This window comes from Stenella coeruleoalba, assembly GCF_951394435.1.
Source record: "Stenella coeruleoalba genome assembly, chromosome: 19".
In the NCBI taxonomy this organism is placed as follows: Eukaryota; Metazoa; Chordata; class Mammalia; order Artiodactyla; family Delphinidae; genus Stenella; species Stenella coeruleoalba.
The window spans coordinates 41,407,359-41,420,801 of NC_137165.1; the positions used below are offsets into that span (position 1 = coordinate 41,407,359).

At 45.8% G+C, this 13,443-nt stretch overlaps 1 protein-coding gene across 1 annotated transcript; it reads left to right on the top strand.

Annotated features, from left to right (window-relative positions):
• Positions 1 to 744: 744 nt before the first annotated feature.
• Positions 745 to 3,376, top strand: EIF1 (eukaryotic translation initiation factor 1). Its single transcript, XM_079905280.1, has 4 exons — positions 745 to 932; positions 1,641 to 1,804; positions 1,948 to 2,049; positions 2,501 to 3,376. The coding sequence occupies exons 1-4, from the start codon at positions 902 to 904 to the stop codon at positions 2,543 to 2,545; spliced, it is 342 nt and encodes a 113-aa protein (XP_079761406.1). The 5' UTR covers positions 745 to 901; the 3' UTR covers positions 2,546 to 3,376.
• The last annotated feature ends 10,067 nt before the right edge of the window (positions 3,377 to 13,443 follow it).

Genomic DNA, 13,443 nt, shown 5'->3' on the forward strand with positions numbered 1-13,443 from the left:
TTAAGGAAATAGTTCAAGCTCTGGGAAGGCTCAACCTCACACAATTTGTATGACAAAAGTGCATGAATTCTTCTTGACCCCCAGAACCAGCGTTACTCTCCCTTGAACTTGTGCTAATGATCTGGGAATTCTTTCCTTAGACGATCTAAACGATACGTTTAAAGTAGATTAATTCATTTTTAGATTAGATTCATCTAAATGATAAATTAATCTAAATGATAAAGTTAAGGTTTTGGTTATACTATTGTACGTTGAAAAAGTGCCGCCCTAAATCTGTTACGGAGCAAATCTGTAAAGTAGGGAGTAAGTGGGTAGTTGGGTGGGTATGAGATAGTGGGAATTTGTCGTGTTTGGGAGGGTCAGCATCTAAATCCCCTCTAAGGAGTGTCAATCTACCCCAGGAAAAAACCCTTCCCTGCAACAGGATCAAGAAGGCGGAACAAGCCAGAGAACATAGGGTGCAGGCGCAGAAACCTCCGCCAGTTGTCTGCACCGGCCACCTTCCTCCAGCACTGCGCAGGCGCCTAGACGAACCAACCCTTCCCTCCCCCTTCCATCTCTCCCCTAGTCGAGAGGACGCCCTCCCGCAGCACACAGTTCCTGCGCAAGCGCCGTCCCGCGTCCCCGCCTCCGGACCAATTGGAAGCGGCGGCGCCCGGGCGCAGGGGGCACAACGTCGTGGGTGGGGCCTGGACGTGAGGGCAGCGCGCTGGCGTCACAGGGCGGCTACATAAGTGAATACAGGCACCGCCCCTCCGTCCCAGTCACTGAGCCGCCGCCGAGGACTCAGCAGTCTCCCCCTCGAGCCCCCTAGCTTCCCGACGCTCCGTCCCCCCCGCCCGCCTTCTCCAGCCGCCGCCTTCCGCAGGCCGTTTCCACCGAGGAAAAGGAATCGTATCGTATGTCCGCTATCCAGAACCTCCACTCTTTCGGTAAGTCCCGGAAAGGTCCCAAGAGGAGGAAGGCCCGGGCGGGGCGCTCCGGCTCCGCAGCCAGGGCTCGGAAAGCTGCTAAGCGTTCCGTACCTTACTGAACTTGGGTAGAGGAGAGATGTCGGGGCTCGCAGGCAGTGGGGCCGCGGCCTGGGCCCTGGGGTTGGCCCCTGAGCGCGACCGGAAGGAGCGGGCGGGAGGTCAGCCCTTGGGCGGATCCGGCGTCTCGGGTGGCGCATTTACTAATGGCTCCCTGGCCTTTTCGGGCCACACCCGCCCCTCCCGCCAGCCTTTCGTCACATCCCATACGTCACCGCCGTTGTCACAGAGCCGGGAGGGAGAGGCGGTGCCAGCCATAAGTGACAGCTGCGCGCGCCAATGGGGCGGGAAGCGTGGCCCCGCCTCGGAGCTTGGGTTCCGGTCGGTTGCATCAGCTGGGTGGGGCGCTGCCGGCCAACCCTGGCTCCCCCGACATGTGATCGGCTTTCGAGGGCGGGCCTGGGGCAGGAAGCCCAGACTTTCTCCCGGACTGGGGAAGCCGGCCGTCCCGGACTGACCTGTTCGAGGAGAGCCAACAAAGAGCATATCTGATCTGACCAGGCCCTGACGATTTCAGTATCAGTTTCTGAACACGGAAGAGATCCAGTGGGAGGGTGGCAGTGGGATCTGAGCACAATAGCACTAAACGAGCTTGACCTTTCTTCCCAGACCCCTTTGCTGATGCAAGTAAGGGTGATGATCTGCTTCCTGCTGGCACTGAGGATTATATCCATATAAGAATTCAACAGAGAAACGGCAGGAAGACCCTTACTACTGTCCAAGGGATCGCTGATGATTACGATAAAAAGAAACTAGTGAAGGCGTTTAAGAAGGTAGGTTTTCAATGAGATTGTAGGGAAATCGTGTTCACCTTGCCTACATGGGGCTGCTGTCCTGTATTACTTTTTGAAAAGGGTTATTAGTGGCATTCAGGTTGTTGCGCTGCCTAACTTGTTTGCTTGCATTGTCCTTGCAGAAATTTGCCTGCAATGGAACTGTAATTGAGCATCCAGAATATGGAGAAGTAATTCAGCTACAGGGTGACCAGCGCAAGAACATATGCCAGTTCCTCGTAGAGGTGAGTGGTCACTTCCTGTTAGTACATTTGTGCCTGTGCCCTGGCTAACTCATCTGAGATCTGCCTAGTCTAGTCGGTCTCTGCTGGGGACGTAGAAGTTTGTTTTCTAAGGCTAAGCCAAACAGTTGAGTTTTTGAAGTTCATCGACAAAATGTATTTCTGAAAACAAGAGATTTGTCTGCCTTAAGTTTACTGTTTACATGGGTCTGCTTTAAGGGTGCAATTGCATGCAGACAGATACTAAAACAAGCAGGATGTCTGGTTGGCTGTTCCTAAGTGCTGAAATCCTATTGCACCATTGGTGGTTAACTGAGTGTACCCTGAGTTGAGAGCATCTGGGCTCTGGGACTTTTCTTGACCAGTGTAGAAGTAGGAAGACAGGATTGTTGTCATCAGAAATGGAGGCTTTAACTCTATTTCCTCTTTAAAACTGCCCTTTTTTCCTTTGCAGATTGGACTGGCTAAGGACGATCAGCTGAAGGTTCATGGGTTTTAAGTGCTCCTGGCTCACTGAAGCTTAAGTGAGGATTTCCTTGCAATGAGTAGAATTTTCCTCCTGTCCCTTGTCACAAGTTTAAAAACCTCACAGCTTGTGTAATGTAACCATTTGGGGTCTGCTTTTAACTTGGACTAGTGTAACTCCTTCATGCAATAAACTGAAAAGAGCCATGCTGTCTAGTCTTGAAGTCCCTCATTTAAACAGAGGTCAAGCAGTAGGCACCTGGCAGTGTCCGGCCTGAAACAAAGCAATAACGGTGATGTTTCAGCCAAGTCCAGAGCCCCAAGATCACAGGCGGCTATGTCTGGCCAGAAGCTCCTCAGCAATCCCTCTACAGAGTTCCCTGCCCTAAGAGAATGTCGCCACCTGAACAGCCCTCGGTGAAGCTGAGAGTGGAGGATGGGGTGAGGCAGCGACGGCAGCTGTACTGCTAGAGGGAGTCTGATCATCAGGGGAAAGATCCCGTGGTATCTCCAACGTGACCAGGTGGGCAGAGCTTAGAGCAGCCACCTTCCTTCTATTGAGGTGACAGGACATCTGGCTTGCCACCAAGGTCTTTTTGACCAGACATATCCTAGCTGATCGATGTCCAAACTAGAATGTGAGGCCAACCTTCTATCAGAGTTAAACTTTTGACAAGGGAACAAATTTCAAACCGATGTATCAGTCATGTAGCTGTAGAGCTCGCAACTTACTAGCAACAGCTGCCCGATGCCACGTGAAGTAACAAACTGGTTTTTGGTTTTTTGGGGGTTTTTTTCCCCTTCAGTTTTAATGTTATGTAATGTATTTAAACCCTTATTTAAATAAAACTTGTTTTCAGAAACATCTGACTTGCAGATTTCTGTTTAATATATAGTCATAGTCAATCTTGTATGTGTGGAGGAACCACAGAAATGGCAGTAGAGGTTACATCTGCACCTGCAGCTCCTCCAGTGGGGCCTCAGCCTCTTAATGAAAAACTAGTGAGCTTGTCCCTCCAAGTGCCCCCCATGTCAGCTGTCCTGTAAGCATTCAGCCAGAGCTGTGCTGTCCCATTAATCTGTCCTGAAGGAAGGTGCTGCTTGGCTGACGGACACTTGGTCAGCTGCCTGAGTGGTGTAGTGGTTGTGGAGGGACTTGCCTTGTGAGACGACAGAGCGGGCTTGGTTTGGAAATCCTTGACTTCCCTTGTTAACAGGTCTTAAGGACTGTGACAAAATGATAAATATGGTGTGCGACTTGATGTAATCCACAAACCCTAGAAAAGGCATAACGAAAGTAATTTTTCTAGAGAATAGGTTTGTAGTATTAAAAATGTAACTAAAATGTTGGAGAAGCTGATACTTAATGTTGGGAGGCCATCCCTTGACAAAGGCAATGAGTAGTGAAGTGTATCAAAGTCTGCTCTTAGGGCCATTCTATTAAACACAAAATCTTCCGTTTGTGGATTATGAACTGGTCAGACTTCAAACTCGAATGGTCGTTAGGAGTCAACCCTTCCCCTCTTGGTTGCCGCCCCATTTTGTAAATAAAGGTTAGCCTCCCACGTAGAGGCCAGCCTGGAGCCAGGGAGGTGTTTGTGGAAGAGGAGGACCAATGAGATGCAGGGCTGAGCCAGTGGTGATTGCCCTGAAAACAAGATTCTAGCCCCAGAGGCAGAGGCTTGTAACCCAAGATCCTACAAAACTGATTGTGTTTAATAAACAACTTACCACTTGGCTCCAAATGTAGTGGCATTGTTCAAATTATTTGGATGATACTTTTAAAAATCAGAAAGATCTGACTTAACCAAAAGGGCTTATAGGGGCTTCTATTATAGAACAACCTAGAGGCCAAACCCACAGAAGACCACAGTCAGAATATGGGATGAGGGGCTTCCCTGATGGCACAGTGGTTACGAATCCACCTGCCAGTGCAGGGGACACAGGTTTGAGCCCTGGTCCGGGAAGATCCCACGTGCCTCGGAGTAAGTAAGCCCGTGTACCACAACTACTGAGCCTGCGTGCCTAGAGCCCATGCTCCTCAACAAGAGAAGCCACTGCAATGAGAAGCCCACGCACCACAATGAAGAGTTGCTCGCTGCAACTAGAAAAGCCCGCGTGCAGCAGCAAAGATCCAATGTAGCCAAAAATAAATACGTAAATTTTTTTTTTAATCTGTTCAAAAAAAAAAAAAGATGGGATGAAACAGTAAGAGAATCCTGTGCCGTTGATGTGCTGTTCCTGTGCTAGGTTGTTAACATCTCTTGTGTCTGTTAAAGACCTCCAGTTCTCCAGAATGGGACTTGGAAAACTGGCAACATCAGTATTCAATCAGCTGTCTGAAACCAAAACAAGTATCTGAACATAATGGCAAGAGGTTTGTGAACATTATTTATTTATTTTGGCCTCACCAAATGGCATGAGAGATCTTAGTTCCCCCCGACCAGGGATCAAACCTGTGCCCCCCTAGTGGAAGCTTGGAGTCTTAACCACTGGACCACCAGGGAAGTCCTGGTTTGTGAACATTCTAATCAAATTGATGTGACTTGGGTGTATCTCAGGGAATGAAATAATTAAGAAAGGCTAGGGACTTCCCTGGCAGTCCAGCGGTTAAAAATCCATGCTTCCACTGCGGAGGGCACAGGCTCAATTCCTGGTCGGGGAACTAAAATCCCACATGACACGTAGTATAGACAAAAAATAAATACACAGGGCTTCCCTGGTGGCGCAGTGGTTGAGAGTCCACCTGCCAATGCAGGGGACACGGGTTCGTGCCCCAGTCCGGGAAGATCCCAAGTGCCGCGGAGTGGCTGGACCCATGAGCCATGGCCGCTGAGCCTGCACATCCGGAGCCTGTGCTCTGCAACGGGAGAGGCCACAACAGGGAGAGGCCCACATACCAAATAAATAAATACACAAATGGGCGTGCCCCCCCAAAAAAGCCTAATTGTCTCCATTTGATAGTTAAAAAATATGAAATGTGGAAATTCCCAAGGCTAATAGGTGGTTGCACATTTTCTAGAACCCAGGACTCTCCATTGCTCTTCCCACCAGATGACCTAAATAGTTTATTTTACAGAGGTTGCATGCTTGGTATATGCAGTGCAGTATGCAAGGAATCGTGGGCCTCAAAAAGGCTAGTCAGACACCCTGTGCTTGGGATGCTGACCCCAGATAGGGGTGTGAGACTGGCACACAGCCGTGACACAAGGCAGAGAGGGGTCAAGGCCACCAGTGGCTTTACCAAAGAGCTGCAGGATCTCTGAGGATTAGGAAATGTTCCCCACTTCCATAGGACCTCCCATAGGACCAGGGAAGGCTTCATAAAGGAGGTGCCGTCAGAAGCAGGGCATTCCAGGCAAAGAGAAGGAATCAAGACCCAGGGGTGGAAGCACCTAGTGTGTGTGAGGAAGCCATGGCTGGAACAAAGGCTCTGCCTGGAGCAGAAATAATTCAGTACTGCCTCTCACTATATGCCAGCCCGGTGCTAAACGACTCATTTCACAGTACGGACTCAGTCCCATGGTAGACAGATTCAGAGGGAATATAACTTAACCAGCAAGTAGGTGGGGAGGAGGGGGTGGAGGAGAATAAGGGCTGGGGGAAGACTGGTGTGAGGTCAGAGTGGGCTGAGACACGAGCTAAGACGTTTTAATGTCAATAGGCAAAAGAATCACAGTAGAGAATGTCTCGCAGGGAATTCCCTGGTGGTCCAGTGGTTAAGGGTCCCCGTTCCCACTGCAGGGGGCACAGATTCGATCCCTGGTTGGGGAACTAAGATCCTGCATGCCGTGCAGCTCGGCCAAAAAAATAAAGACTGATTAGGAAGATGATTAATAAAATTTACGGCCAAAAAAAAAGTCTCCCAGCTCTCTGCTCCTTAGTTCCTTTCTCCCACCCCCAGTTTTTTCTCTCTGCCTCATCCTTCCCCTCTCTTCCTTCAGTCTCCCTGCCCAGCCCAATGCTCACCCTCGGCAACAGGGACAAGCAGGACCAAAGACAAAATGAAGGCAAAATGCAGACTGGTGAGCTAAAACTACTTTAAAACCTATTCAATTTTTAATCTATAAATAGGTCAAAGAAACCCAGTATATTCGTGAACAAGCATTGTACCAGGAGGCTCTAGAATTGACTCCCTTCCTCGTTTACCAGCCTGGGTGGTATGTGGCATCAGTGTCAAAACACTTTACTATTAATCTGAAAAAGAATGAATATATGTATGTATAACTGAATCACTATGCTGTACACCAGAAACTTAACACAACATTGTAAATCAACTATACTCCAATAAAGTTTTTTAAAAGAGAATTAAATTTTAAAATCTATATGGGAGGGACTTCCCTGGTAGTCCGGTGGGTAAGACTCTGCGCTCCCAGTGCAGAGGGCCTGGGTTCGATCCCTGGTCAGGGAACTAGATCTCACATGCATGCCACAACTAAGAGTTCACCTGCCGCAACTAAGAGCCCACATGCCACAACTAACACCCGGAGTAGCCAAAATAAATGAATAAATATTTATTTTAATAAAAAATAAAATGTATATGGGAAAAGAATCTAAAAAACGTTGAATATATGTATATGTATAACTGAATCACTATGCTGTACACCTGAAACTAACACAACATTGTAAATCAACTCTACTCCAATAAAATTTTTTAAAAAGAATTAAACAAAACAAAACAAAAAACTATTCACTGTCACAATTACTTTGAAATTAAGAGCTCCTTGACTGATTTTTAACTTTTAAGGAGATAAGACATTATTTCAAAATTAGCTCCTAATCTGAGGCTTTGGTAATTTCTTCTCTTGCACTCAACTCCAATTAAAATATTCATAAAATGCACTGTTCTTGGGGGAACCTGTTAAAAATTCAGATTCTAGGCCTCCCCCAGGACAGTTTGGCTGTACTGGGTATTAGCTAACCAGTGCCCGGGTCCCAGCTACTTTTCAAGGGCCTACAAAAATGTCTAAGGACTGAAGAAAAATGCATCATTTCCAAAATCTGACTCAAACACTGCAAAATCAGCATAATTGTTCAACACTACAAAAGCTAACATTGTCCGTAGCTGCAATATAATTCTTATATAACTATATGTAAACGTAATAAAGGTTCTAGAGAAAGAATATTATTTTTAACAAAACTCAGATTTGTAAAATTTATCAATATGTTTTCAAAAATGTTACAGAATTGCTTCCTCCCTCCTCAAAAAAAAAAAAGTTACAGAAAATGTATGTCTATATGGCCTGTGAGTACATTTTATTCATTTGGTGTGAGGTGTGACGTAGCCTCGGAGGATATTACAGAGGCCTACAAACTCCAGGAAATGGCCCTGCCTTTAGGGCCAGAGATTCTGATCCAGAAGCTCTGAAATGGGGCCCAGGAACCTGCCCTTTAACCAGCATCAGCCAGTTCCTATGGGAGGGCCACAAACCCCATGTGGGAAAACACTGCTGTGGCTAATGGGGAGATATTGAAGAAACTTGAGCAGGAGAGAAACATCAGCAGAGCTAAACTTCAGGGCAGGTAATCAAGAGTATTTTATCTAAGGGACTTCCCTGGTGGTCCAGTGGTTAAGACTTTGCCTCCCAAGTTAGGGGGTGCGGGTTCAATCCCTGGTCGGGGACCTAAGGTCCCACATTCCTTGCAGCCGAAAAACAAAAAACAGAAGCAATATTGTAACAAGTTCAGTAAAGACTTTAAAAATGGTCCACATCAAAAAAAACTTTTAAAAAAGAGTATTTTATTTATTTAAGATGGTAGAAAAAGGGGCAACCGAGAGTTACCAGCATCTGAGAAACCAACCCCTGAGACTGTGAGAGTTCATATATAACGTATGTGTGTGCGTCTTCTTCCAGACCTTCCATAGCTTTAATCAGATTCTTAAAGGAAGCCACTACCCAAAACAGTTAAGAATCTCTGGCCCATGATTTCCTCCCAAGACTTGCGAAGCCCCAGGGATTATCAAAGGCTTTCCAGGCACATCACTACAAGCAGTAAAAGTGCCTATTTCAATGTCGATTTTTTAAATTAATAACTATTTAAAATATTTAAAAATAACTCTGAAACGAGTGTGTTGAGCAGAAGACGCACACAGCGGCCAGACTCCAAGGTGCTCAGAAGCCCGCACACGACTCACTCGCTGCACAGCCACTATCGCCAGCCGTCATCCAGCTGCAGCCATCCAGATCGTTGCGAGGTTCAAATTATCTTTAATCTTAGACCTTGATGGTTAATTTATACCCAGAATGGACAACTGGTTGAAAACAGGAAGCATAGGGAACGCAGAGGTTGGAAAATGTTAATGTGGAAGCATAAACATGACAGTCATTCTGTGCGTGTGTCAGGTCATTGATTCTCACTCCATTTCTATGAAACAGTAGAAAACAAACACAGGACCAAATCAGGTGCAGGGAGATTGCGACTTAGGTTCCATTGTCCCATCATGGAAACAGAGCTAAAGACCTGCTGCTCAGCAGCACCTGGGAGCTTGTTAGATGTGCAGAATTTCAAGCCCCACAGTAGACTTAGTAAATCAATCTTTTTTTTTTTTTTTGGCCGCACTGGGCTTTCATTGCTGCGCGCAGGCTTTCTCTAGTTGCGGCGAGTGGGGGCTACTCTTTGTTTCAGTGCACGGGCTTCTCAGTGCAGCCGCTTCTCTTGTTGCAGAGCCCCGGCTCTAGGCGTGCAGGCTTCAGTAGTTGCGACGCGTGGGCTCAGTAGTTGTGGCTCGTGGGCTCTAGAGCGCAGGCTCAGTAGTTGTGGCGCACGGGCTTAGTTGTTCCAGGACATGTGGGGTCTTGCTGGACCAGGGATCGAACCCGTGTCCCCTAGCATTGGCAGGCGGATTCTTAACCACTGCACCACCAGGAAAGTCCCTCAATCTTCACTTTAACAATCTTCATTAACAAAGTTTAAGAAGCACCAGCTTGGACCATAAAATTAGCAGACCTCATAGAGTGATCTGCAAGCTGGTTAAAGAAAGACGGTAACGTTATGAGTTTAAATTTTTTATAAATGCATTTCCCATTACAGTTTCAGATATGCATTGAAATGCACAAAAACAGACCGTTGAAGAATGGAAAGCAACAGTTATGAGCTAAATATGAACTGGTTAGTACCATGGTACACTGATTAGTACCATGCATCTCCAGGTTATTCAAGCAGACAGCACCTGAAAATTATTTTTCTCCTAACATGCTGTTTTCATTTATGACACAGCAGCTCCTTTGTAAGTACCAGGTCACATCCATCCCTTGGTACATATCTCTATTTGCTTTTAGACCATTTCTTTTGTTTAAAAATAATAATAATGAAGCTGATTCTATTGAAATGCAAAAAATAAATAACATGGCAGCGGCTGAGAGGTGCAGAAACCTGGCTGTCACAGCAGTCAGCTGGGGTGCTTTTTACTGGTACCAAGCCTGAGCTCAGCCCTCAGATCCTCAGGCCAGAACCCCTGGAGTGGCCCATGAGTGATCTCTCCATTCACCACTACCGAACCCTACCAGATCTGCAGGTCCTGTTCATCGGATCAAGGATGTCAAAAACAATGTTGGAGGAGAAAATACAAGGATGGCTATATCAAATGTGGCTTTTCATTTACTGGGACCAAAGACAGCGCCCATCTCTCATGTGCTATCTGTAATGTGCTTGTGTAAGTAGCCTGAAACTCTCTTATATCACCCTCCAGGAAAAATAATACAAAGTTTATTAAAAAATATCAGGCGATCCGTATGGACTACAGCTTTAAAAAAAATACATAATGAACTTTAAATCTGCATTTTAACATATATTTGTTCTCATAACCAAGCATGATGCAATATCACTTTTTAATTTGTCTAAAATCGTGCTTTTTCTTCTAATTAAATATAAACAATGTTTTGTCACTTTTAAATGGGAAAGTCAAATTTTATCTTTAAATGGTATGATTATTACAGATATTTTATTTCATTTTTATTTTTATTTTTTATTGAAGTATAGTTGATCTTCATCGTTGTGTAAATTTCTGCTGTACGGCAAAGTGATTCAGTTTTACATATATAAATACATTCTTCTTTATATTCTTTTCCATTATGGTTTATCACAGGATATTGAATATAGTTCCCTGTGCTATACAGTAGGACCTTGTTGTTTATCTATTCTATAAGTAATACTTTGCAACTGATAACCCCCAACTCCCACTCCATCCCTCCCCCATCCCCCATCCCCCTTGGCAACCACAATCTGTTCTCTATGTCTGTGAGTTACAGATTATATTTTAAATTAAGCTTTAAAGGAGAACCTGTCATTACCAACCTCAAATAAATTATCTTTTACTTAAAATGCCTGGCGTATACCTGGCATATGATGAAAATGATCTAAAATTCCCAAGCTGGTTCTCTAGGTTCTTGTGGTGGCTTGTGGTGGCTTATGGAATCTTAGTTCCCCACACATTCAGCAGTGGAAGTGGGGAGTCCTAACCAGTGGACCGCCAGGGAATTCCTCTCTAGATTCTTTTTTTTTTAAATTAATTTATTATTTATTTATTTTTGGCTGCATTGGGTCTTAGTCGAGGCATGTGGGATCTTTTATTGTGGCGCGAGGGCTTCTCTCTAGTTGTGTCCTGTGGGTTTTCTCTCTCTAGTTGAGGCATGGGAGCTCAGTAGTTGTGGCACGTGGGCTTAGTTGCCCCACAGCATGTGGGATCTTAGTTCCCCGACCAGGGATCAAACGCACATCCCCTGCATTGTAAGGCAGATTCTTTACCACTGGACCACCAGGAAAGTCCCTCTAGATTTTTAGTATGAGAGTAAGAAGGATCATCGATACAAAAAATTGAGACTCACTGAGAGAGATCTCAGATGCTTTGCTGCTGGAGGCGGGACAGAAGACACGGTGTGGGTGACTCTGAAAAGCCTTCCCAGGTTTATGACAGTGTCCAGTGGGCTCATGTAACCCAGGGTTTCTCAGCCTCAGCACTATTGATATTTAGCGCCAGGTAGTTATTGCGGGGAGGGAGAGGAGGTGGTCTGTCCCGCGTATCATAGAACGTTTAGCAGTATCTCTGACCTCTACGAATTAGATGCCAATAGCACTCCTTCCCCTCCCCACCTCCCCAGGCAACCAGAACTGTCTCTAGACATTGCCAAATGCCCCTGGGGGCAAAATCATACCTCCCTTTTGAGACCCACTGATTTCTCCCATCCTTTCCCTCCTGCTCTACCAGATAGGCTAACCCTGCTCATTTTAAGCTTCTCGTAGCATGAGCCATTCATGCATTCAATAAGCGTTTATTCAGCACCTAATATGTGCCAGATAGTCTTTGAGGCACTGGGGATATAGCACTAAACAAAGATCCCTGCCCATGTGGAGTTTACACTCCAGTGGGGGAAGATGAACAAAAATCAAACAAATGAATTAGATCCTTGTCCAGAAGGTGATAAGTGCTATGGAGAAAAAGAGAGCAGGAAAAGAGTGCCTCTCCCTGTCACACACTGAATGCGACCCCTTGCCTACACAGAGGAAATAATTTAGCTATTTGTACAGTGGTTGGCTTAGCGTCTGACTCCCCAAGTAGAATAGAAACTCCATGAGAAAAAGGTGTGGTTTGACTTGTTCGTTGCTGAACCCCTGCATGGTAGAGCACCTGCACCAAGTAAGTACTCCGTAAATGTGAATGAATGAGCGAATGAATGAACGAACACAGCCAAGAGTTGGCAATGGGGTCTGGACATGGAAGAGAAGGTGTGTCTGGAAACAGCTTTAAGATCATGAACGCTGAAGTCATGACAGGGTGAGACCATCGAGGGAGAGAGAAGAAGCGTCCATACGATCCCTGTGGAACTCCTATATTTGGAAGGAAAGGAAGGTTCAGGTAGGTAGAGAGGTTGAATGGTGCCTAGCAGGAGACCTTAAAGAGGCCCAGAGGGCTGGACTACAATGCCAAATGCTGCAGGAAACAATTGTAGGCAACTAGGAGACACCCAAGGCCAATGAGTTGGTGACCTTGAGAAGGGTCAGAAGCCCCTTTTCAAGGAGCAGTGTAGGGGGGTGGTGAAGAGGTGAGTGCATTGGATACACACTACTCTTCCTTAAAAATATATATTTTATTTGACTGTGAAAACGATATGCATTCACTGAAAAATTGGAAAACAGCAAAAAGTAGGAAAAAAGAAAACAGAAATCTATGTAATCTACTATGTGAAAATTTCCCTGTGTCCTTAACTGTTCTTCAAAAACACCATTATTGGGCTTCCCTGGTGGCGCAGTGGTTGAGAGTCCGCCTGCCAATGCAGGGGACACGGGTTCGTGCCCCGGTCCGGGAAGATCCCACATGCCGCAGAGCGGTGGGGCCCGTGAGCCATGGCCGCTGAGCCTGCGCGTCTGGAACCTGTGGTCCACAACGGGAGAGGCCACAGCAGTGAGAGGACCGCGTACCACAAAAACAAAACCAAAAACCCAGTGAGATGACACTTTACTCAGTAGGATGGCTATAGTCAAAAGACAAAAAATAACCATTTTTGGTGGAGGATGTGGAGAAATGGGAACCCTCGTACATTGTTGGTGGGAATGTAAAATGGTACAGCCTCTGAAGAAAACAGTCTGTCAGTTCCTCAAAAAGTTGAACATAGACTTACTCTGTGATCCAGCCCTTCCACTCCTAGGTATATACCCAAGAGAGCTGAAGACATATGTTCACATAATACCTTGTACATAAATGTTCCTAGCAAGCATTGTTCATAATAGCCAAAAAGTGGAAACAACCCAAATGTCCATCTGATCACGTTAATTGATGAATGAATAAATAAAATGTAGTGTATCCATGCAATGCGATATAATTTGGCAAAAAAAGGAACGAAGTACTGATACATGCTGTAAATGAGTAAATCTTGAAAACAATGCTAAGGGAAAGAAGCCAGACGCAGAAGGCCACGGTTTGTATGATTCCATTTA